The following is a 25,522-nucleotide window of genomic DNA, read 5'->3' on the forward strand; positions in this document are numbered from 1 at the left end:
AACCAGCTCAACTACTCTGCCCGGCCCACGCCACGCCCCCAGGCTCCAGCACCGCCTACGGGCAGCGCGCGCAGGCGCAGAGCGCCGGCGCGCCGGCCACGCCCAGCCAAGACCGCGCCGGCGCTAAACAGCCGTCACGCCAACGGCTCGTCGGCGTCTGCCAATCAGAGTGCACGCTGACCCTCGCTTCCCGCCCACTGGCGCGGTAGCCAATCGCCTGCCCCGGTGCTCACAGCGGCGAATTCAAAGCTCACTGAAGGCTGGAGGCGGAAGAGCGGGAGCTCGCCGTCGGCAGGATGGAGGTGGCGGAAGACGGGGTGCGGGGCCCCGCGCTAGAGTGAGTGTGTGCCGCCGGATGGCCGCCGGGGGCGGGCTGGGAGGACCTTGCGGGACCCCGCGTACTCCCGGCGTCCCTGGACCTCGCCGCGGGACGTGCAGGCAGGCACCCCCCTCTCCCTGCACGAACCCCGGCTGGGTCCCGGGGGCCGCTTCATCCCTGCGGACCCCGAGTCCCTGGACCTCGCCGCGGGACGTGTAGGCACCCCCCTCCCTGCACGCACCCCGGCTGGGTCCAGGGGGCCGCTCCATCCCTGCGGAGCCCGAGTCCCTGGACTTCGCCGCGGGGCGTGCAGGCAGGCATCTCCCCCCTCCCTGCATGCCACCCAGCTGGGTCCTGGAGGCCGCTCCATCCCTGAGGACCCCGCGTCCCCTAGCGGGTAACACCGCCCAGGCATCAGATGTCTGGGAGGGTCTCTTAATTTTGGTCTGGCCTGTGTCAGCGCGCACTCTTCGGGAGATTGTTCTACCCGCACCCCTGCCTGCTGGTGAGGCGGCTCGCAGAGCCTAGAGCAGGCACCCGGCTCTCTGTCCGATCCCCGCCCCCAAGTGTCCCCTGCCCGAGACCCCCTCCTGCCCATCGGAGCGTTGCCCCTTTCCTTCCCTGTCCCGTATTCCCTGATGGCCTTCAGACCTTCCACCCAGTGGTTCCTCTTCCGTGAGACCTTTTCTGCCTAAGATCCTAGCCCCTTATCCTGACTCCCCCTGCTCTGCTTGTTTTTACTCTCCCTTCCATCCCCAGACAGCACTGCAGACCTTCCTGTAGATTCTGGTTAGGGCAAGACCCAGCGTTGTTGCGCACCTGCGAATGCATCTGTGCGCACAGGTCGGCCAGGACTAGCGCCCCAGGAGTGTCCAATTTTCCCCTTTTTCTTGCCCCGGCAGGGCCTTGGGCAAGCTGGCACACATCCTGGAGCCTACAGGCCTGCAAGAGGAGGCAGAGCTGCCGGCCCAGCTCCTGGCGGAGTTTGTGATGGTATGGGCAAGCCTGGGAGCTAGGGAAGCTCCGGGGTCCCCTCGTGGGGGTACTTGGCAGACGTCCCTCTTCTGCCGTCTCTCTGAACAGGACTCCCGGAAGAAAGACAAGCTGCTGTGCAGCCAGCTGCAGGTGGTAGACTTCCTGCAGAACTTCCTGGCTCGGGAGGACACTGCCCAGGGACCAGAGCCCTTGGCTTCTGAAGACGCCAGCCGTGAGCAGGAAGGGGGTTGGGGTGGAGGTGTGTCAGGTCAGCAATTTGGCTGATGGGAGGACGGAGGCCCCAGTGTGGCAGGCAGACAGGCAGGCCAGTCTCATCTTTGGTCTTGTCTTCGGTGGCTCCTTTCAGGGCAGAAGGCAATCGCTGCCAAGGAGCAGTGGAAAGAACTGAAGGCCACCTACCAAGAGCATGTGGAGGCCATCACCAGGGCCCTGAGCCTGGCCCTGCCCAGGATGGAGGAGGCCCAGAGGAAGCGGGCGCAGCTCCAGGAAGCCCTTGAAGAGCTCCAGGCCAAGGTGGGGCCAGGAGGAGGGAGAGGAGGGCAGGCACGCTGGGGTGGACCCCTGGCCACCTCCCCAATCCAACCAGAGAAACACTCTTCCTTCTTTGTTCCCCTTCTTTGCAGAAGCAAGCAGCCATGGAGAAGCTGAGAACAGCCCAGGAGCAGTGGCGGCTGCACCAGGTGGGTCCAGGCCCCTGGGGGAGCGTCCCTTCTGCACCCCTGCGCGGCACTGGCCACGTCCTCTGCCCTGGAAACCTCCATTCCCTTCTCCTCTGTGAGGCCTCCCCCCACGGGCCAGGTCCTCTTCCCACGTCCTCTACCCGGAAAACCTTCACCCCCTTCTCTGTGAGCCCTCACTGCTCGGGCACCAGCAGGGAGTTAAATCGTAGCCTCGCCCCTGACAGTGTTAGGACCTTGGGTGTCCCCTGACTTCCCGTGCTGTTTCTTTGTCTACTCCATAAGCCAGGTGGATGACGTCATCAGTATAGCAAGTGCTTGAAACAGTACTTGGCACATCACAGACTAACGTTCGTTTGTGTGCCCCCTTCCTCCGAACACTTTGCACTAGAATAGCTCGTTCTGACCCCTAGACCTCTCTAGGCCCCTGTTTCCCCTAAAGTGAGTAGAGTTCCTCTTTCCCTCTGTGGGTCTGCACCCCAAGTCGTGCCTAGGCTGGGGATTAAGAGCGTGGCTGAAGGACCTCCACACCTGCTGAGGCGTTTTTGCTCTCACTCCGGTAGGAGAAGCGTCTGCAGCAGCTGGCGGAAGCTTCTGCGGAGGTGAGGCTGCGGCAGACGGGGGCCCAGCAGGAGCTCCGGCGACTGCATCAGGAGCTTGGAGCCCTACGGCAGCAGGCCGGGCAGGAGCGGGACAGGCTCCAGAGGTGAGGCTGGGAGAGGGGGCTGCACACCCCCGTGTGGCCCAGTTTTCCTCCCTCACCAGCCACCTCTTCTCCGCAGGCACCAGACCTTCCTCCAGCTGCTGCACACCCTGCAGGGTCAGCTGCCGTTTCCCGAGGCAGAGACGGAGCCCCCACGGAAGCTGGACCCTGCTGAGGATGAGCCCCAGCAGCGGAACACCGGGGATGCCGTGGGGAGAGACGGGGCCGGGCCATCCGAGGTGAGTGAGAGGTGGGCCGGGGGCAGGGAGGTGGACAGAGGAGCTGGGAGCCAGGCCTGACCCATCACTCGCACCGTGTGTCCCCAAGGCTGACGGCCCACCACCTGCTGTGGCCGCAGGCTCGCCGTGCCTCCCTGAGGGGCAGCGCCACGGGAAAGGAAGCTAGAGCTGCACGGCGTCCCTGGACTGCAGGTATGGAGGGAGGGCGGCCTCAGTCCACCTCCTCTCTGTGTCTGAGCTGTTGTCCCTTGGGGGCGGAAATGGGAAGGAGCAAGGATTCATCTTGTGGCTGAAGCCTAGCACCTCGCTCTGTGCCCGGCCTGCCCTGGGCGAACCCCTGTCTGTCTTCTCACCGTCCCCCGCCCCCATTCTTGTTGCGGGATGCTCGGGGCTCTGGAGTGCAGCCTGGTTTCTGACCGGGACCTGGGTGGGGTGGGCTCCCGAGCCTGGAGCTCTGTCTGTTCCCCCTTTTGTGTCCATGGTCACATGTCGCTGGGCAGAGCCACACGTGGAGCTAGCAGTACGGCAGGTGCCGGGACCAGTGCGGTCAGAGAGCGAGTAGGTGGGGAGGGGCCTGGCTCGCAGCCCTGACGCTGCTTGTCCAAATCCACGGGAATCCAGCTCGCCGAGCGTATTCACTGGAGGAGGATGCTTCGTGCGAGGCGGTTGGATGTGGCGCAGTGACGGAAGTGGTGATGGCGTCCCTGCTTCAGGCTGGCCCCTTGCTGCGAGCCGGGGCCCGGCAGCCGCGGGTCTGGCTAGGCCGCGCACACCTGCCCGCACAGTGTGGTCCGCACAGAACAACCGGGCTGAAGAGCAGCCCTGAGAGCAGAGAGAAGCCCTGTGTCTGCCTGGGCTCCTACTTCTGTCCGTATTTGTGTGTGTGTTTCCGCGTTCACTGTCTCCGTTGCTCTTGAGTGTGTGGCCGGGGTGGGGACACTGGGGGCACTGCTCTCTGGGGGACAGCGTGTCCCTGTCGGGAGTGTGAGGACTGCCGTGTGAGAGACACCAGCGACCACCCCAGCGGAAGACCCGTCGTCCATATGAGGACGGGACCTTCGTGAGTGAGCGGGAGCCGGGACCCCAGCGGCTCTGGGAAGAGCCTCGGGGGCTGTGTTTTCAGACGCCTTCCGGCACGTGGAGATGGATGGAGGTCTTTGAGTCCTGCTCTTGGCTCTGCTTCTCTGAGGGCCCGAGTTCCCTAGTGTTCTTTCAGATGTGTTGGCCCCGTTCTTTAGGTGTGAGATAGGTCTGATCTCAGAGGTGTTTGAACACCCCCTCAGGGCTGAGTGAGGGGTCAGGATTGAGAACGCTTCTCAGTCTACCATGTGTGAGGGAGCAGGCTTCTAGCTCCCAGGTGCCCAGTCCCACTCACCCCTCTTCTTGCTGGGGGGCTCCCTCCCCCACCTTCTGCCTTATCTCTGTGGCCTTGTGGGCCCTGGGATTTCTACACGGGAGAGCAGGCACATCGGCCCTGGGGAGGAGAGCTGCTAAGGGGCTCTGGGGTGTGGTTGGGATGCTGTGGGGTTGCCCGGTGCCTGCGCGCTGGTGGCTGATGGAACCCGCAGGGATGGGAAGACGCAGTCCCCGGAGCCCCCCAGGCCGCTCCCAGTCCAGTCAGGGAGGAGCTGGGTGGATGAGCAGTGATCACACGAGCACACCCGAACTTCTGGCAAGCAGGCTTCCCTCCCCGAGTGGGGGCGGAGCCAGTGCGCGCCTCACGCCTAGGTCTCACACCTAGGGGAGGGAGGGCTGGTGTTGCACCGGCCAGTGTGGCTGCAGGACTGACCAGCTGGGGGACCGGGCTTTATTCGCCGAGATGAGCAGGGTCTCGGCTGTAGTGGTGCTCTGTGCTCCCGGTCCCCTACGGACCATCCTGGGACCCTGGTCTCATACATGCACTTGGGCCTGTGGGCCTGTGGGCCTGCTGCCTGCTGGGGACTTGCTCTCTTTTCCACCTGCTGGAGGGATGGAGGCCAGTCCCTGAACCACTGGTCTGGACGCCATTGCGCTGTCCTAACCGAAGTCTCCATGGTAACTAACACGGAACATCGGCTCAGTCCAGCACCAGAGAAACTCTTCTAGTTAAGAATAGTGTTTTCCTTTTAAACATGATATTCTTCTGTGGCGAAACACTGCTTTGCTTTTTCTTTGCTAGCTTTAATTTCCCGCTTCCCAGCTACTGTTACGTGTTTCTAGGAATTTCTCTTTTCTCAAGCATATTGGTGTTCCGTCATAGTATATTTTTTATTCTTTTAACGTGTGCACACTGTTGCAGGGTGGCCTAATGTGTATTCCTGATATTTTTGTGCCGTATCTGATGTTCCCTTTGATCTGTCTTCAGCTGTGCATTCATTTTCACATATTTAAAGCTTCAGAATTGCCTTTTGTGACCAGCTCTTGTTTGTGTCTGCTCTGGTTCATTGGCCCGTAGGCCTGGCTTGGCCATTTCCTACCTTCTGTTTCTAGGTGGAGAAGATGTACTTGTTTTGTGAACTTTTAATTTTTATCAGATAATAAACTTGTGTATCTGGTTCTTTGTTTTCTCAAATAAAATGTAAGGCTACACATTTCTTGTGGCTTTCTCTAAATATGTTCACATTCAGTTCATAGAATTTTCTATTTCCCATTATTTGATTCGTGAGTTTCTTAGAAAAGTACTTTTGCAGTTTTCTCTGCTTGGGAGGATAATCTTTCTAAGTCTACTCTAATTTGGTCAGAGAACGTCATCTATATAAGAAATCTTTGGAAGGTGGCGAGGGATGCGGGTAGAGCCAGGAATGTGGTCTCTTGTCTTGTCTTTTTTTGTGCTTCGCAGGGGTTTGAAAGGACGTCTGTTTTGGAATTGTCCCCTGTGGTGGTTTCTATGTGTCTGTCACATTTTGCTTGTTATTTTTTCAGTTTTTGTCTCCCGGATACCAAATTTTTTGTTTTCTGAATGTCACCTCCTGAGAGGTGTGTTCAGGTCTCTGAGTATGATCTCCTTATGATTCTGGTAGATTCTGCTTCCCCTGCCCTGCGCCTGCTGTGTTAGGGCACAAGTTTACACGTGGGTCTTCCTCTGAGCCGGGCTGTACCACTGTTGACGGGCGAGTGTCTCTTAGCCTTGCGATCTGCCTGCGTCGGTACCAAGAAAACTGCAGCTCCCTGTGTACCTTGGCCTCGTCCGCCTCTCTGACAGCCTTGTGAGTTTCAACTTCTCTTCATCCTTGTGTCGTGTTGTGTTTTTAGAGAGCGAGCGAATGAGAGCAGGGGAGAGGCAGAGAGAGAGAATCCCAAGCAGTCTCTGAGCTGTGAGCACAGAGCCTGATTTGGGCTCGATCCCATGACCTAGGAGATCATGATCTGAGGCCGAAATCAGGAGTCAGACGCTCAAACATCTGAGCCATCCAGGTGCCCCCACTTTTTATTTTTATTGCTTTTATACCACATTAAAGAATGATTTTTTAAAAGCCAGTTTCATAATTTTTCTATCTTTGGTTTTATTTTTTTATCATTTTGTTTTCATTCCTTTTATCTTTTTTCTTCTGAAGGTTGTCACTGGTTGTTACCCCAGTTTAGCTTTTGAGTTAATAACGTCTAAAGTTAAGTGTAAGAGTCTCGATCTTGAACAAGAAAGGAAGCTTGGCACCACTGATGGGTCAGCACACTTGACTAGTAAGATGTTTCTGTCTGGTTCATTACTTCCAGCCTCTTCTCTCCTCACAAAGCGGACTGACTCTTCCCTACATTTTCTGGTCATGTTTACTCATTCACTTTGGTTTTCTGCCTGCCTGATTTTATATGTCAGAGCTTTCACGTGGGGTGATTTCCCATCTGAAATACATGTGTCGGACTTTCTTTTAGTTATAGGGTCGGTAGGCTGTGCGACACTTCACTGTTTCTTACTGTGAAATGCTTTTATTCTGTTCTCATTCTGGAAAGAGGTTTTCATTGCGTAGAGAAGGCTTAGGGCACGAGGGCTTTCGTTCAGAACGTGACTCTAGCTTTCACTGTCGCTGATGGGAAGTCAGCTGGCCACTTAAAGTTCTTCCTGTACATCCGGTTCGTTCATTCGTTCGTTCGTTCGTTCATTCATTCATTCATTCGTTCATTCACAATGCTTGTGGTTTGTTGGGCTTTCTAAATCTGAAATTGCCAGTCTTTTCCACAGTTTAGGAGTATTTTCAGTATCTTCTGTATAAGCTTCTTCCGCACGAGTTAGACATCAATTAGATTTTCTAACTTTGTTCTTCATGTTATATAGACGTTCTTCCATATTTATAGTTACTTTTTTCTCTCTAGAGTGCATTTTCTTTGTTTAAATCTAGTTTGTTAACTGTATGTTGCTAACCTATTGGATAATCGTTAATTTCATTTTTTGTCATTAATTTTTAAGCAGCTCTGTTAGACACCAGTCTACGTTATTTGGAGTTTTTGTGTTACTCTGGCCTACAGTCTGAGCTGATCCTTTCCGACATGTTCCAGTCTTTCCCCGGCGTTGGAAGGGTGCGTAGTTTCCATCTTTGCGGGCCTGCCTAGGTCCTCACCTTCCTCATGTGCTCCTTGTTTCTTTGTGTGGTTTATGTAGTTTTACTACCAAGTGTCCGTTTTTATTGAACTTCGCTGTTGCGAATACTTTGTGGCTGGTCACAGGGGGAGAGGGTGGGTGTGTTTTCTTTTAGTAGCTCGTGGACGTGCTAATGTTCCTTGTGTCTCTCCTACTTCTCATTCTTGCTGGTTGAAGACTCTTTTTCATTCATATTTCTCAAAGACTTTTTTCTATTTTCTCTTTCAAAAGCACAAGCTTTTGGCTGTATTTTAATACTGCTTTAATGTTCTTTCATTATCCTCCTTTCCAAGGTGCCACCCTGCAATTCTTTACTGAATTCTATTTTTATGTGACTGTTTCCACCAGGAAGATAATTCTTGTCAACACTTGGATGGTTTCAGCAAAGTTAATCCCTTGCATTCTATCTTTACAATTTTAAAATTTGTAAAGCCGAGATTTCACTTTGGATATTCTACCCTACTGTGAAAAGAAAGCTATTCTAAAATAGAATAATATAAAATATGATATGTGTTAAATAATAACAAATTACATGATAATTAAAGAAAGCTATTCTGGCCATTCTGGTTAATACACGCCATTCCTATCTTACAGAATTTATGCAACTTTTTGTATTGTAATTTTTATGGGTCTTCTTTGAGGCAATTATGCGTAAGTTTTAAAATACAGAGGATGAGGGGGCACCTGGGTGGCTTAGTTAAGCATGCGACTTCGGCCCAGGTTATGATCTTGTGGTCCGAGCCCCATGCTGGGCTCTGTGCTGATGGCTTAGAGCCTGGAGCCTGCTTTGGATTCTGTGTCCTCCCCTATCTGTACCCTTCCCCCACTCGTGCTCTGTCTTCCTGTGTCTCTCAAAAAATAAATGTTAAATAAATACAGAGGGTGAGGGGCGCCTGGGTGGCTCAGTCGGTTAAGCATCCGACTTCAGGTAATTGTCTCACAGTTTGTGAGATCGAGCCCCGTGTGGGGCTCTGTGCTGACAGCTTAGAGCCTGGAGCCTACTTCAAGTTCTGTGTCTCTCCCTCTCACTCTGCCCTGCCCCTGCTCACACTCTGTCTCTGTCTCTCTCTCAAATCAACATTAAAAAAAAATTTTTTTAATACAGAGGATGAAATAAGTTAATTTCATTATTATTCCTAACCCAGTCTTTAAATGCCCCTTTTGCTACTTTGAGCCCTGGGCTCTGAGGAATTTAGTGTTTGGGCCTTGGTAAACTTTGCTTTTGAAATTTGGGATAACCTAGGCATTAGATCTCAGTCTCAGGAATCAATATCTTTTAGTTTGTTTTCAGGACTTATTAAACAGTTTTTTGAGGGCATGTACATTCTTTTATTTATGTTGTTAAATTGAATTTATATAACTGTTGACATAGTTAGGAAAATCTTCACAGAGCTCTCAGTATACCAGATTAGGTGTCGGATGCCTGTTCCCATGTACCTGTAACTTCTAAAGTGTCAGATGGACTCCAGCAGACCCACCTATGTGGACATGCGTGATTTAGTTCATCGTGCATTTCTTCGTTGTCACGCCCTAGTGAGGAGTTGATAATTACTTAAATGGATTGATTACTATACACCTAAAATAGCATTTCAAAATAGGAAAAAGAAGGAGTAAATCCAGAACTATAGGAGATTGTCGCGTATAATCATTATAAAAGAACGAAACCATAAAAAATCTATACGTGTATACGTAATCTGGTACGGAAGTGTTCTATTTACACATACTATAAAAAATCACAGGAGAAGCTAATGTGAGTTGGAGTAATCAAAGTGAGGTTTGTCTTAGGAAAGAATGAGTTTAAAATATCCTCATGATTCTCAGTGTTATGAAATTACATTGCAAAAACTTCAGGTCTGATCTTACAAACCAATCAGAAACAGTGAGCATGTTTCATTAATTAAAATACTAGCTTAAAAAAGAGGTATATTAAATTCTCAAGTTTTTCATATAACTTAGCAGTGGACAAGAAGTCATGTTTTGCATGTCTTTGAGGGAAAACACTCCGGGCACAGAGGCCAGTCCACCATCTCCGTGTTTGTAAAGTCTGGATTACCTGGGCCAGATGTTCTAGAGTTAAAAGAGGGATTAAAGTAATCCATTTAGTGAAGTTTAACGTTATCTCTGGTTGTTTCACTTGGTCACCATGAAGTCAGGACTGTGTGGGAAAGACCCGCAGATTTCGTGTTTAGACTGCTCTTGATGGTGACCCAGATGCTGATCCTTGTTCCGGTGTGCCTTTTTCAACACACGAAGGAGGGGTGTGTTCAGAGTACGTAATACTTGTCACATAAACACGTGGACACGGACACATCCACACCTAAAACAGGTGGAGAACACGCGGATCAGATGGGGGAAGTGGTTTCAGGCTCCTTTTCTCGGACACAGGTCCTGTCATTCACACTGGCTCTGATTCCTCTGTTCAGGAATATGCGTAACTTCTGTCCACAAATGAACTCACACCAGTGCCCTCGTAATTTAAAAGGACTTAAGAAATGCTCATTGCATTATATTCAGGGAAGATTTCTCAAAGAGCTGCCTGTTGAACTCAATTTCAAACAAATGCAATTATCCAGAGGCAGGTTTCATCATTTATTGAATGTCAGCTGTGTGCTCAACATAAGTTTTGAGAATTAAAAGGAAAAAAAAGGAAGATGATAAAGACAATCTGAGTTTACATTCGGAGACAGGAAGGAAAAACTAACTCTAACAAGCAGTACTGACTGTTCTCATGGAGTGAGGGCTGGCGTGTTCAGCAGCACCGGGATGGCCACGTCCTCAGTAAAGCACAGAAAGTGACACCAGTGACCTCAGGAGCACAAGAGGCCGGGCAGAGCCTGGATCACACTGTCAGGGAGGCCGTTACCCCGATGGCTGGGGGGAGGCCAAGCCTTTACCCAGGAGCCAAGGAAACCTGCTGAACAAGGTGTTTTCCACCTTTGGCAAAAAATCTCCAAGCCCCTTTTAACCCATTGAAATAGAAAGTCTCAGGGAAGACCCGCCCCCGGGGAGGGCTTTGTGAATCCTGGCACATGCCCTTGTAGCAAGCGGTACCGGTGCCTTCACTGTGCGGAGGTGAACAGTCTCCCTGAGCATCCACTGCCTGCTCCTGCACGTGCCACAGTGGCAGCAAGCAGAGGGCTGAAATCCATTCAGGCTCCAGAATGGACCTCTGTTCTAGAATGCTGGTGCTTCACACTAAGTGCAGTAGTGATCACGATTACGAGCTCTCATGTTCTACCCAGGAAGACCGTCACTAGAGCAGCTCAATGACGTAGTGCTCTCGGCTGGTGACAGTTACCGTCAGGACAAGTGCAGAACAACTAGACTGATGGATGGCCTCTCCCACAGCTCACTGTTGTTTGGCGTGTTACTGGAGGCTCATGACTCCGTGAGAATTTTGGAAAGTATCACAACGCAACATCACTCACTGTGCCTCGGGTGTAGGCTACTTATCAAGGTTTTAGGGACTTACAGTTGAAAATGGGAAAAATCCTCAGCCATAATTTAAAATGTTTGTGATAAAGAATGGTGAACTATTTCCCATCAATTAGCAAAATGACTGTGGTTTTTAAACAGCACCCTGTGACTACCATAATAACTTTGGTGTTAATGATTACATTGAACAATATTCGGAGACTTCCGGAATGTAAAGATGAGAGGAGCTTTATGTTAGGAGTCTTGTCACTGCTGGTGCCGGCGACAGGCTGTTCTTATTCTTTTGAGAAAGAATAAGACAAATATTGTTTGATTAAAACAGAAGTGTGGTTGCTACCATAAGAAGAGATTTTCCATTTTCCCCCTTCCATCTATCTCTATCCCATCTCAGGGGTTTTTAGTTTTCAGGATCCAATGAACTAATTAACTCTGTTGGGGTGGTGGTGGCAGTGGTCTAAAGAAGTAGGCAGTGAAAAACAATGTTACGTTTATAACAACAGAAAGAAAGGGCTAGTAGATATTCAGGTAATTCTAATAGTCATTATTGCATGTGGTGTATCTTTTATGTAGGCGAAACACTGAAACTATGGAGTTCCATGTGCCTCAAGGAAAACAATTTGTTTTATAGCTAAATAATGGAATTGGGTTTGCTTGTTTTCGACATCATACAACAGTGTTACTGGTGTGAGTCACAGTGCCTGCAATTTAGCCTTGCCATTGTCCAGCTCGAACAGGGGATGGTCTGGCCAGTGGTGGTGAGATTTTCTTTATAAGGTTTACAATTTCTGGCAAATTTCTTGCCTTGTTTGTTCTTTTTCTGAAATGTGTGTGTGCGTGTGTATGTGTGTGCACGCACACACACACATACGCAGTCATATTCGTTCATTCCTTTATGTTTTGAGACTAAGTTGTTAATTACATGCAGATTCAGAATTGTACTAACTCCCTGGTAGTTGTGTTCTGTTAGTATTTATTGATCACGCACTTAACAAACATTTCAGAGTACCTATGTGTCAGTTACTCTTCCGTTTTTTAATAAAAATATATTTGACATAACGTTGTATACATTTAAGGTGTACAACATGTTAATTTGATGTGTTTATATACTGTAGTATGATTGCCATTGTTGTGTGAAGCTACCATAATTAGTACCTCTGTCACATTAATAACCAGTCCTTTCAGTGGTTAGAATACTTAAGTTCTAGGCTCTTAGCAAGCTTGGTGATTATATAACAGTATTGTCTGGGTTCCTTTGTTCTGTGCATTAGATTTCTAGGGCTTATTTACTACCCGTTACAAGTCTGTCCCTTCAAACAGTGTCCATCCTGTTTTCCCTGCCCCTGTCCTTTGTAGTCATCATTCTGATCTGTTTTCACGAGTTCGGCATTTTTAGATTCCACACGAGTGATCCCATACATTACCTGCCTTTGCCTGACATACCTCACTTAGCTTAACTGCTCAAGGTCCATCCACGTCTCAGATGGCAGATGTTCTTTAACATGACTGGATAATAGGTAATGATAAGTGTAGGTACCTGGATATGTACGATATATATGGAGACTATTTTATATAACGTGTAACGTATCTGCTTCTTTATCCATTCATCCAACAATGAACATTTAGGTTATGCCCACATCTTGGCTATTGTGACGAATGCTGCAGTGAACAGGGGAGTGCAGATCTCTCTTTGACACCCCGTTTTCATTTCCTTTGGGTGTACACGCAGAGATGGAGCTGAACCAATGTACATTCCCACCATCAGCGGAAAGGTTCCCTTTTCTCCACATCCTCACCACACTTGTTACCTCTTCTTGTGGAAGCTTAATTCTGAGCTCTGTATTCTGTTCTCTAGGTCTACGTGTCTATTTTTTATGCCAGTGGCATATTGTATTATTACTGTGGTTTGTAGTATAGTCAGGACGTGTGAGGTGCCTCCAGCTTTGTTCTTTCTCCAGTATCGCTTTAGCTATTCAGGGCCTTTTGTGGTTCCATACGAATTTTAGGATTTTTTTCTTTTTTCTTTTTAGTTTACTTGAAGCCATTGGAATTCTGATGGGGATTGTGTTGAATCTATAGATGGCTTTGGGTAGTATGGGCATTTCAACTATTAATTCTTTCAATCCATGTACAATATGTCTTTCCATTTGTTTGTGTATTCTTCAACATCTTCCAGCAAGGTCTTGTATTTTTGAATGTACAGATTTTCACTTCCTTGATCAAATTTATTCCTAGGTATTTTATTGTTTTTGAAGCTATTGTGACTAGGATAGTTTTCTTTATTTCTTTTTTGGATGTTACATCATTAGTATATAGAGTTGCAACTGATTGTTGTATGTTGATTTTATATCCTGCAACTTTACTGAAGTTCCAACAGTTTTTTGGTAGAGTCTTTGGGATTTTGTATATACAAAATGAAATCATTCACAAATAATGACGGTTTTACTTTTTCTTTCCCAATTTGGATGTCTTTTATTTGTCTTGACTAAATGCTCTAGCTAGGACTTCATTACTGTATTGATTGAGTAAGAGGGGTGAGAGTGGGCATCCTTGTCTTTTTCTTGATCTCAGAGGAAAAACTTTCGATTTTTCTCTATTGAGTGTAATGTTAGCTATGGGTTTGTTATACATGGCCTTTTATATGTCATGTTTCTTTGGTACCCAATCTGTTAAGAGTTTTATCATGAACGGATGGTGCATTTTGTCAAATGCCCTTTCATCATCTATTGTGGTTATTATGTGATTATTTAAATCTTTCATTCTGTTAATGTGCTGTATCCCATTTATTGATTGGTATGTGTTTGAACCATCCTTGCATCCAGAGGTAAATCCCACTTGGTCATGGTATATAATCATTTTTATGTTATTTAATGTGTTCTTGAATTTAGTCTGTCAATATTTTGTTGACAATGTTTGCATCTATATTCATCATGGATGTTAGTCTTTAATTTTCCTTTCTTGTAGTGTTCTCTTCTGACTTTGGTTACATGGTAATTTTGGCTTCATAGAATCAATTTGGAGGTGTTCCCTGCTGTTTAGTTTTTTTGGAACAGTGTGAGAAGACTTGGTGTTAATTCTTCTTTAATTGTTTGGTAGAATTCACCAGTGAAATCACCTGGTTCTGGAGTTTTCTGTGTTAGGTTTTTGATACTGATTCAATTACTTTACTACTAGTTATTGGTCTGTTCAGATTTTCTGTTTCTTCCTTATTCAGTCTTTGCATTCGCTGTGTTACTAGAAATTCATCCATTTCTTGTAGGTTATATTTGTTGGCATATAATTGTTTATAGTAGTCTCTTAAGATCCTGTCTATTTCTGTAGTGTCAGTTGATTTCTAATTTTATTGGAGTCTTCTCCCTTTTTTAATTAGTCTAGCAAAAGGTTTGTCAATTTTATTTACCTTTTTGAAAAACCAGATTTTAATTTCATTGATCCTTTCCATTGTTTTTCTGGTCTCTATTTCACTGATTTCTACTGTGATCATTATTACCTCCTTTCTGCTAGCTTTGGACGTAATTTGTTCTTTTTCTAGTTCCTTGAGGTGTAAAATTAGGTTTTTATTTGAGATCTAATTAATAGATGCACATAACACTAAGCTTTCCTCTCAGAGCTGCTTTTGTAGCATCCCATAAGATTTGATATATTTCCATTTTCCTTTGTTTCAAGATAATTTTTTATTTCCCTTTTGATGTTTCCTTTGACCCACTGGTTGTTCAGAAGTGTGTCATTCAGTTTCCACATATTTGTAGAGTTTCTACCTTTTCTCTTGTTCATTCCTACTTCATACCATTGTGGTGAGAAAAAAAAAAAAACAAAAAACCCTTGGTATGGTTTCAGTCTCCTTAAATTTGCTAAGATTTGTTTTGTGTCCTGTCACAATCTGTGGTCCACGTGCATTTGAGAAGAATGTGTATTCTGATGCTATTGGATGGAATGTTGTATCTGTGTCGGTTAAGTCATTTGCTATAAAGTGTGGTTCATTTCCAGTGTTTATTTTGTTGATTTTCTGTCTGGATCATCTATCCATAACTGACAGCAGAGTATTGATGTTCACTACTATTTTTGTATTATTGTCTATTTCTCCCTTCATATCTGTTAGTATTTGCTTACCGTACTTAGGTGTCCCAATGGTGGGTACCTATATGTTTATGATCATTTTATCTTCTTGATGTATTGGCCCTCTTATCATCATATAGCAGCCTTCTTTGTCTCTTGTCACTGTTTTTGGCTTGAAGTCTGTCTTGTCTGATGTAAGTATGGCTGCCCTCGCCATATTTTTGATTTCCACTTGCACGGAGTATCGTCTTCCATCTCTTCACTTTGAGCCTATTTGTGTGGAGAGCTGAAACGAGTCTCTTTTGGCGGCTTAGAGTTGGGTCTTATTATTTTTATCCGTTGAGTCACTCTGTGTCTTTTGACTGGATAATTCGGTCTCCTTACATTGGAGCGATTATTGATGTGTAAGGACTTGGAAATGCCATCTTACTGTTTTCCTTCTGGTTGTTTTCCATGGTGATGTGTTCAGTGCCCTCTTTTTCTAATGGTTTGTGAATCTAGATTGTTGCTTTGTGGTTACCTTGAGGTTTATGTAAAACATCTCAGATAAAAGTTCTTTGATGCTGAAAGCAGCTTATCATCATTCCCCTGGAAAGGCTCCACCCTATTACTCCTCCTCTTTTATGTTTTTAATGTCACAGTTTACCTATTTTATGCTGTGAGTTTATTGTACATTATTGAGTGTTTTTACTGTAGTTAAGTGGCCACGGTGCTTTTCCAATACAGAGTTAGTTTCTAATTCTGGCTGTTTACTTCTCACCTACCCAACTGCGGTGCACTGTCCTGCTTTCATGTCACTGATTAGCACCTTTGCATTTCAGCTTGAAGAACTCCTGTTAGCATTTCTTGCAAGTCAACTCTTGTGGTTGGCAACCTTCCTCAGCTTTTATTTATCTGGGGATGCCTTTATTTCTCCTTCGTATCTGAAGGGTGGTTTTGCCACGTAAAGTATATTTGGCTGGCCAGTTTTCTCTGTCAGCACTTTGAATGTGCCATTCCACTCTCTTCTGGCCCGCAGGGCTTCTGCTGAGAGCCTAACAGGGTTCTTTTTAAGGGTTACGTTCCCTGGTTGCCTCTAAGGTTCTTTATCATTGAGGGGTGCCTGGATAGCTCAATTTGTTAAGCATCTAACTTCGGCTCAGGTCGTGATCACAGGGTTTGTGGGTTTGAGCCCCTGCGTCAGGCTCTGTGCTGACAGTTCGGAGCCTGGAGCCTGTTTTGGATTCTGTGTCTCCCTCTTTCTCTGTCCCTCCCTGCCATGTGCTCTCTCTCTCTCTCAAATATAAATAAACATTAAAAAATTATTAAAGAAAGATTCTTTATCATTGATTTTCGACAGTTTCATTGTAATGTGTCTTGGAGGTCTTTTCACATTGAGATAATAGGGTGTTCTAGTAGCTTTGTGAACCTGTGCCAATTTCTTCCCAGGTTTGGGACGTTCCCAAACTGTCCCCTTCTCCTCTTGTCCTTCTGGTATACCAGTCACTCTTCTATTTGCTCTTTTGACCTTTGTGATGGAAACTGATGGCTCTTGGAGGGTTTCTGCCCTGCTTTACAATCGTTCGCCTCCTCATTGAGCTGCACTCCATCTGTGTCCTCGAGGTTACTTCTTCTTTCTTCTGTCTGGAGCGATGCTTCCTTCTTCCCCTCCTTTATTGAATTCTTCAGTTCCAGAATTTGCTTGGTTCTGCCTTATAATGTTACTCTCTTGTAAAGAAGTGCTCTGTTCATTAATTTTGTTCCTGAGTTCACTGAATTACTGTTCTGTGTTTTCTTGGAGCTTGTTGAATTTCTTCATGACTGCTCTTCTGAATTTGTTATCGGATTGCAGTTTTCCATACCATTGAGTTGTGTTGCTGGAGGATTACTGTCTTTCTGTGACACCACGTGTCTGGGATTGTTCATAGTGTTGGGAGACATGCACTTGTGCTCCAGCCCCTGAACTATCAGTCACCTTCCTTAAGTAGGGTTTTCTGTTGACTGTGGATCTTACAGTTCAACGGTTTGGCCATTAGGAACCTTGTTGCTTTTGGAAGGTGGCTCCGTAGCTGGAGCGTGGTTTCTCCTTTGACTCCTCTGGCAGACGCGTGCACAGAGGGAGCTGGTGGCAGAGCCCGGGCAGTTGTGGGCTAGGCGCCTGGGGCTCTGGGGGTCCCTCTGGGCCTGGTGTAGTATCCTCCAGGGGCCCAGGGCCATCCTGCTGCTGATGTCCTGAAGCAGATGGCATGAGGCCCGTTTCTTCACGGCGCTTTGCCACTGTCGTCTTCCTCTTTCCCTGTCCTGTCCCTCCCCCGGTCATGGGTGGTCCTCAGATGTGCAGGTGCTGCTGGAGACAGGGCCTCTCCTCGGCAGCCTGTATAGCTGCTGCGGGGTCACTCTGCCCACGGGGGAGAAGGTGTGGCCTTTGCCTTGTAGTTCACCTATCTCTAGACCTTGGTTCCCAGTCAACGAGAGCGCGATATAAGGGAGATGTCTTTGTTAAGTGACTCATCCATAAAATCAGTTTTTGTGGTCAGACAGGTTATAATATTTAATTTTAGTTTGGAAACTTAAGTTATAAAGCTGTTTAGTGTTGTGTTTTGTTTTTCCTGGCGAAGTCTCTTGAGTGTCATATTTTTTAAGTGTACGTGCATTTACATAAATTCTAAACTGAAGGCAGGCATTGCTCTTTCTTTATAGCTTAATTTTATCTTGTGTTATTTCTTAAGGAGTCATTTATTTAAATCATGAAGGCACCCGGAAGCTACGGGAAACCTTCCTCACTTCATCGTAGGACTGATTGCTATCCATGGTCTGCTATTTTTTATCTGTGAATCTAGTTTACCTCTAAGGAAGCTGAATGGACAGCCTGGCTCATTTTAAATTTTGTATTAAGAACAGAGTGCACTCATTTTGTTCAATGTCGGGTGAAGCCTATCTAATATTTCCTAGATGGTTAAGTATATGAAATTATATATAATAAAAAATTATAGAAAAATTAAAAATCTGTCTTCCTCCAGGCATCTCTGTCCCCACAGAAGTATACATGCTTGGCAGGAATGTGGATGAACACTCTCCATCCTTGGGGCACCTGAGTGTCCCCAGGGGTTGGGCATCTGATGCTTGATCTCTGCTCGAGTCATGATTCCCGGGTCACAGGCCCCACGCTCTGCATGGAGATTCGCTCTCTGCCCCTCCCCCTCTCTGTTTCTGTCTCTCTCTCAAAAATAAACATTAAAAAGATTTTTAAAAAAGGAGTTGGAAGGTAAGAGACAAAAGCGAATAGATGTTTAAACTATTATCCATTTATTTTCGTACAGATTTTGTCATCTTTTAGATTATCTTAGTGAAAATAGCAGAGTTTTGTCAGCATAAATTTTAATTTTTTTTATGTTTTATTTATTTTTGAGAGAAAGCACGGGAGGGACAGAGAGAGAAAGGGAGACACAGAAGCTGAAAACAGGCTCCAGGCTCTGAGCTAGCTGTCAGCACAGAGCCCCACGCGGGGCTCGAACCCACAAACCGTGAGATCATGACCTGAGCCGAAGTCGGACGCTTAACGACCGAGCCACCCAGGTGCCCCTGTTTGTCACAGACTCTTCCTGACCTCAGTGGTCTCCAAGACTTTCCCTATGAGCAACAGTATCTTTTAAAAAAAAATAATGAATCTCAAATAATTGTCATCTTTTTGTTAAAAGTATAATTAGTAAAAGTGAAAATGTTGACTTTGAACAGTATGGTGTTTTAATCTAATCTCGGAGGAGCTCCAGATGACTGAGTTGCCATGGCAACCTGTTAGCGGTGGAAATGCAAGAAAACTTTAAATATGAAATGTTTTGATCGTGTCTGTTCCTAATTGGTACTCTCCTCTCCGGTGTTTCCACTGATGTTTTCATAACCCTTCATTGGAGTACACATTTATCAGCAGTTAGAAGTTGTTTTATAGACAGTGAAACTATCACAACTTTATGATTGTTATCTTAAAAATATGTAATATATTTGCGATGCTTTGACAAACCTTTTGAAAAGCTGTTCTTACCTCAGCAATCTTTGGCACATCTCAGAGCAGAGCCCCAAGATTGCTCCTGTGACCTTCTGCACCCCGAGCCCGGTTCCACCTGGCACTCCCCATGTTTTAGGGAAATTATCGCTGACACTCTCTCTTCCTTATTTGTGTATTCTTACTGCAGAATACACTGCTCTTCGCATTACAGGTACCCGAGAGTTGTTTCTTTCCTTATTCTTCTTATAACTTGTGAGCCTTATTTCTCAGGGGCTCGGACTCAGTTCAAGCCAGGCACGGGTCAAGATACATTTAAAACTGCACACGAATTGGGCCAGATGCAGTCTCGCAGGAAATCTCCAAATGAAGGAGAGAGGCTTATTCGTACTACAGCGTAACATTTTGAAATATATAGATCTTGCAATTTTTAAAAAAATGTTTATTTTGAGAGAGAGACAGTCAAGGAGGGGCAGAGAGAGAATCCCAAGCAGGCTCCACGTTGTCAGTGCAGAGCCTGATGCAGGGCTTGAACTCGTGAACTGTGACTTCATGTCCTGAGCTGAGATCAAGAGTTGGATGCTTAACCGACTGACCCACCTAGGCGTCTCAGATGTTGGAATTTTTTTATGGTGGAAAAGCATACATGACAAAATTTGCCATTCTAACTACAAGTGTACAATTAAGTGGCATTTCGTGCAGTCACACTGTTGTACAACCGTCACCACTGTCTGCCTCCAGAACTTTTTCATGTTCCCAGACCGAAACTCCTTACCCAGTAACAGTAAGCCAGCCCCTAACAACCACCATCAACTTTGTGTCTCTATGAATTTATGAGACTTATTATGAGACTTAATATATTTAGAGTTATTATGAGACTGAATATAAGTAGAATCCTGCAACACTTGTTCCTCTGTGGCTGGCTTACTTTTAGCACGGTATTTTCAATGTCAAATTTTTCTTCATTGAGGCTGAATAACATTCTCCTCCTGTATGTATATATCACATTTTGTGTGTTTGTTCATTCATCAATGGGCACTTAGGTTGCTTCACGTTTAGGCTCTTTTGAACAACGTTGCTATGAATGTGTATGTACAAATATCCATAGGAGTCCCTGTGTTCACTTCTTCTGAAATTCCGGAAGTGGAATTGCTGGATAATAAGGTAATCCTAGGCTTAATTTTTGGAGAAACTACCATACTGTTTTCCACAGTGGGTGCACCATCTGACATTTCCACCAGCTATGCACAGAGGTTCCAGTTACTCTACATCTTCACCAAAACTTGTTACTTTCTAGCTTTTTTTGTTGTTTTTGATAATAGCCACACTAATGGGTATGAAGTAGTATCTCATGGTTTTGATGTGCGTTTCCCCATCAATTACCAGTGACCAGTGTCGAGCATCTTTTTATATACTAACTAGTTGGTCGTTTTTTAGGTGAAATGTCTGTTCAGTCCTGTGACTGTTTTTTAATCGGGTCATTTGATTTTTTGCTGCTGAATTGTAGGAGCTCTGTATTTTCTATATTAATCTCTTATTGGATATATGATATGCAGATATGTTCTCCCATTCTATGAGTCACCTTTTAGCTCTGTTATAGCCATTGATGCACAAATATATTTTTTCTTTAATGTATATTTATTTTAAGAGAGAGAGCAGGGTAGGAGCAGAGAGAAAGGGAGTGAGAGAGAGAATCTGTGCTGACAGCACAGAGCCTGATGAGGGGCTCGATCTCATGAACCATGAGATCATGATCTGCGCTGAAATCAAAAGTCAGATGCTTCACTGACTGAGCCACCCAGGTGCCCTGATGCACCTTTTTAAAAAGTATTTTAATATTAAGTGTTTTTAATTTTGATTAAAATTAAGTCCAACTTACCTAATTTTTTGTTGTTGCCTTGATTTTGGTGTCCTATCCAAGAAAACAGTACCAAATCAAATGTAGTGAAGCTTTCCCTCTGTGTTTTCTTCTAAAAGTTTCAGAGTTTAATTAGTTCTTAGATTGAGCCTTTGATCCACTTTGAGTCAGTTTGTATATGGTATAAGTAAGAGTCTAACTTCATTCTTCTGCACACAAGTATCCGGTTTTCCAACACCATTTGTTGAAAAGGACCCTTTTCCCATTGAATGGTCATGATACCATTGTCTAATATTTTACCATACATGTGAGGATTTATTATTTTTTTGGTAACATTACTGAATTTGTTTATTCTTTTTTTTTTTTTTTTTTTTTGGTGTGGAATATTTAGGGTTTTCTGCCTGTAAGATCATGTCATCTGTGAACAAAAATAATTTTATTTCTTCCTCTTTTATTTGGATGCCTCTTATTTCTTTTTCTTGTCTAGTTGCTCTGGCTAGGACTTCCATTACTATGTTGAATAAAAGCAGAAAGAGGGGATCCTTGCCTTGTTCCTGATCTTAGAGGAAAAACTTTCAGATTTTTACTTTTGAATTTGGTGGTTACCATGCATTTTTCATATATGGCCTTTATTTTGTTAGAGGGTTTTCTTGTAGTTTGTTGAGTGCTTTTATCATGAAGGAGTGTTTTATTTTGTCGAGCTTTTTTTTTTTTTTTAATCAATTGAGATAATCATTTTTTTTATTCCATTCTGTTAATGTGGTTTATGTCATTGTTTGCTTTTCATATGTTAAACCAGTTTTGCATTCCAGGAGTAAATCCTACTTGGTTTTGTGAATAGTTCTCTTAATATATAATTTGAATTTTGGTTTGATGGTATTTTGTTGAAGATTCTTGCATCGATGTTCATGAGAAATAATTGTCTGTAGGTTTGTTACTGGTTTTCTTTGTCTCACTTTGATATCAGAGTAATGCTAGCTGCATAGAATGAGTTAGGAAGTTGTCTTAGTTCAGGCTGCTGTAACAAAAATACCATAAACTGGTGGCTTATAAGCAACAGAAATTTATTTTTCACAGTTGTTGAGACTGAAGAATCCAAGATCAAGGTGCCAGAAGATTCAGTGTCTGGCAAGGACCCTCTTTCTCATTCATACCCCTGACCTCATTAGGTCCTTACATGATAGAAGGATGAGGGAGCTCTGTGGGTTCCTTTGTATAAGGGCGAGAATCCCATTCCTGAGGTCTCCATCATCATGACCTAATCGCCTTTCAAAGACCCCAACTTTTAATATCATCACTTTGGATGTTAAGATTTCAACATGGGGCGCCTGGGTGGCGCAGTCGGTTAAGCCTCCGACTTCAGCCAGGTCACGATCTCGCGGTCCGTGAGTTCGAGCCCCGCATCAGGCTCTGGGCTGATGGCTCAGAGCCTGGAGCCCGATTCCGATTCTGTGTCTCCCTCTCTCTCTGCTCCTCCCCCGTTCATGCTCTGTCTCTCTCTGTCCCAAAAATAAATAAACGTTGAAAAAAAAAATTAAAAAAAAAAAAAGATTTCAACATATGAATTCTAGGAGGACACAAACAATCTCTAGCAGAAGTGTTTCCTCCTCTTCAGTGTTTTGGAAGAACTTGAAAAGGATTGGCTTAATTCCTTTTTAAATGTTGGGCAGAATTCATTGGAGACACTGGGCTGGGCTTTTCTTTGTTGGGAGGTTTTGATTACTGATTCAATCAACCTGTTAATTAGAGATTTATTCAGATTTATCTCTTAACGATTCAGTCTTGGTAGAGTGTGTGTGTGTGTGTATGTGTATTTTAATGTTTAAGGGAGGGAAGGAGGGCCTGGAATATCTCAGTCCCCCATCTGGCTTATACCTCTGTCTGTTGCACTCTGTTTACATTGTGTTCTGTCCTGGAAATCATCGGCAGCAGCACTTACTGTTCATGCAGTAAGAGCTTCCTTCTTTTCCAGCCAGCTGTTCCCTCTCACTTTTGCATGTGGCGTACATATGGTTACATCACTGAAATTGATGACTAGGACGTATCAGTTCCCTTGCTGTGATTCAAGACTGTATTTCACCCTGGAGGCACATGTCTTAGTGCAGGGGGTGGTGACTCTGCTTTCGAGAAACATGGATTTGTGTTCCAAACCTCGTGAATAACAACACTAGTGTTTTGGAGACTCAGTCATCTTATCTGTAAAATGAGAATGTTAAAGTAAATGTTTTTTAAAGGCTCTGTTTTATCTAACTCTATGGTTTTATAGTGTAGATAGTAATTTAAAATTTGATACAGTATAAGTGAGCGTAAGAAGAGTTTTCTGTGTACCTACTCAGGACACAGCTACCTGGAGCACTTTGGATTAGGTCAACAGGCAGCCCTTATGAAAATAGTGAAGAGGGCACTGGAATAAGTTACTGGGACCTAAGGAAACTGAATCTGATTCTTAAATCAATATGCACCTGCCCCAGCCTTTCACAGAATGTTACAGGTTGTCTGTGAACTTTTCCCTGAGGGTAAAATAGACCCATCTCTGGACATTTTCCTGGAGGAAAGGCTCATTGTTGGCAAGGAGCGTCTTTGGAGAATAATACTATATGATATACCTCAACTATCCTTTGATTCTGGCCTAGGAGAATATGGCTCAAGTTCTTTGATAAATAAGGTTATAAGAGTATGACAGAAAAAGCCGTGATATAAGAAAATATGGAAGGAATGTAACTAAGAAAATATGGAAGGAAAAAAAAAACAGTGAACAACTGTTGCAGACTTTGAGGCTGGAGTAATCTCTTGTCCAGCAAGAGATCGGGTGCAGAATTAACAGTGAGGGAGGCTCATGTCCAGGAGGAAACAAGAGCCGGGAGGAAGCGTCCTTGCTCCGTCTTTATTAGGATCAGAAGGCTTACAAGCATGATGGACATGCACAAAGAGACAGTGAAACCGTGAACATTAACTCTTGTGTGAGGGAAAGGGGGTTACCAAGACAGGCGGTGTTAGGGGTTGGGGTCAGTACAAAACAAAATCCTGGCGCGGGGCACATGGCTGTTTACAGCAGGCACCAGGCGCGTATCTGTTCATCTTAACTGGTCTAGGGGCTAAGACAGATGGTGCGTGCTACTGCAGGGTCAACAAGGCTCCTTTCTTTCAGTAATTAGCTCCTGGGAGTTTCTCCGTGCTGTGGTGGTGTGCCCTGTTTTATCTGTTTACCTACTCTGGAGGCTTTAGTCCTGTGGAAGCAGCTTTCTGCTTTTATTAGTACTATGCTGAGGCACTTTTGCCCTGTTTATCTATTCTCGGGCGCTTTTGTCCTGGGCCTTGTTAACTGATTGGTGCAAGCTCAGAGAATTCCTTAACTTACTCACCACAAACAACTTCAGGGTCACTAGAAAAATAAACTAGGCTCATAAAGGTGGAAGGAACTCAATGGTATTCAAATGCAAGAACCATCCAGAAAACTCACAAACTGGCCCTTCAATTCCCAGAGAAAATAAGTTTGCTTTAATATTGCTTACTGCCGAAAAAAATTATTATTGGTTATTTTAGGACTTGAGGCCTGTGTGTTTAACACTGCCATGAAAAAATTTGTGTACACAAAAGAGATTCTTATTTTCAGAAATCATAGCATGGAAAATAGAACACAGAATATACTTGAAGAGGCTTCTAAAAGGAAACATAATAAACATAATTCTATAAATAGTTTACTTTCCATGTTAAAATGTAATGTTCATGAATAGTAGCCACAAATATTTCTTTTGATCAATATGCTGTTCTGTTTGCTTGTAATTTAAACATAATTGAAGGTTGTTACACTTTATAAATGTATAATAGGTGTTGCCATTTATTTCCTTATCCTATTAAAACGTGAAATGCCACTATCTTCTGTTATTTTCAGATAGTTCTTTAGCTCATGTTTTCACGCATGTGGCACCGTTGGTTATGTCACTTCTGCTCATTAATGTCAGCAACGATAGAGAAAAGAGAACTGAAGTATAAATGCTGAATCCATCACAGTGTGGATAAAACAGTTCAAAACTAGGTGAAAGTTAATGAACTTTGCAAAGGTGTTTCATGAAAGTGAAGTTCACTGATGTGAATTAAAAACTATTGTATTTGGTCAAGATACTCGGTTCTATTATTTGCATAAGTTGGATTCAGGCAAAATACCAGAGACCCAAGTGTGAGAAAGTGTGGTCGTGTCCTTCTGCTGGTGTCCTTCCGGCCCCGGTGGGGTGTCCTTCCGCCTGCATCCTGCCGCCCACCAGGGGTGTCCTTCCGCCTCCATCCTGCCGCCCACCAGGGGTGTCCTTCCGCCTGCATCCTGCCGCCCACCAGGGGTGTCCTTCCGCCTCTGACCTTCTGGCTCCCGTGGGGTAACCTTCCGGTGCCTTTCTGCCACCCCTGTGGGGTGTCCTTCTGCCTCTGTCCTTTCTGCCCCAGTGGGGTGTCCTTTTGGCCCCATCCTTCTGAGCCCCCATGGGGTGTCCTTCCGGCTTCGTCCTGGCTCCCCCGTGAGACGTAGCTGATGCAGACACTTGAGGGAGAGGACCCTGGGAAGCAGGCAGAGTAGGAGGCACCAGGAATCAGTCGGCCCACCAGGGCAACACGTTGCCCTGATGGAACCTGCCTCCTGCACCTATTTTGGAACTTTGGAGACTTGAAACCTTACAACTTGCAGGGGATGGCTTAGATGATGCCTTGCGATTCATTTCAGTCA

General features: G+C 45.2%; 1 protein-coding gene across 6 annotated transcripts in view; it reads left to right on the forward strand.

Moving 5' to 3' along the window:
• Positions 1-233: 233 nt before the first annotated feature.
• Positions 234-25,522, forward strand: part of ZWINT (ZW10 interacting kinetochore protein) — a 30,828-nt gene continuing 5,539 nt past the window's right edge. For 3 of the 6 annotated variants that reach the window (XM_040454190.1, XM_040454187.1, XM_040454191.1), the window contains exons 1-8: positions 234-337; positions 1,222-1,312; positions 1,403-1,526; positions 1,662-1,828; positions 1,939-1,995; positions 2,556-2,698; positions 2,775-2,934; positions 3,023-3,126. In XM_040454190.1, coding sequence (XP_040310124.1) covers positions 297-337; positions 1,222-1,312; positions 1,403-1,526; positions 1,662-1,828; positions 1,939-1,995; positions 2,556-2,698; positions 2,775-2,934; positions 3,023-3,100 — 861 coding nt within the window. In that variant the 5' untranslated portion in view covers positions 234-296 and the 3' untranslated portion in view covers positions 3,101-3,126. Of the gene's footprint in view, positions 338-1,221; positions 1,313-1,402; positions 1,527-1,661; positions 1,829-1,938; positions 1,996-2,555; positions 2,699-2,774; positions 2,935-3,022; positions 3,127-3,555; positions 5,505-6,165; positions 6,185-17,679; positions 18,169-25,522 lie in introns of those variants that run through there. The other 3 variants (XM_040454189.1, XM_040454192.1, XM_040454188.1) reach the window with 3 other exon arrangements.

The sequence above is a fragment of the Herpailurus yagouaroundi genome, unplaced genomic scaffold (genome assembly GCF_014898765.1).
Source record: "Herpailurus yagouaroundi ecotype Mexico unplaced genomic scaffold, PumYag 211, whole genome shotgun sequence".
Taxonomy (NCBI): Eukaryota; Metazoa; Chordata; class Mammalia; order Carnivora; family Felidae; genus Herpailurus; species Herpailurus yagouaroundi.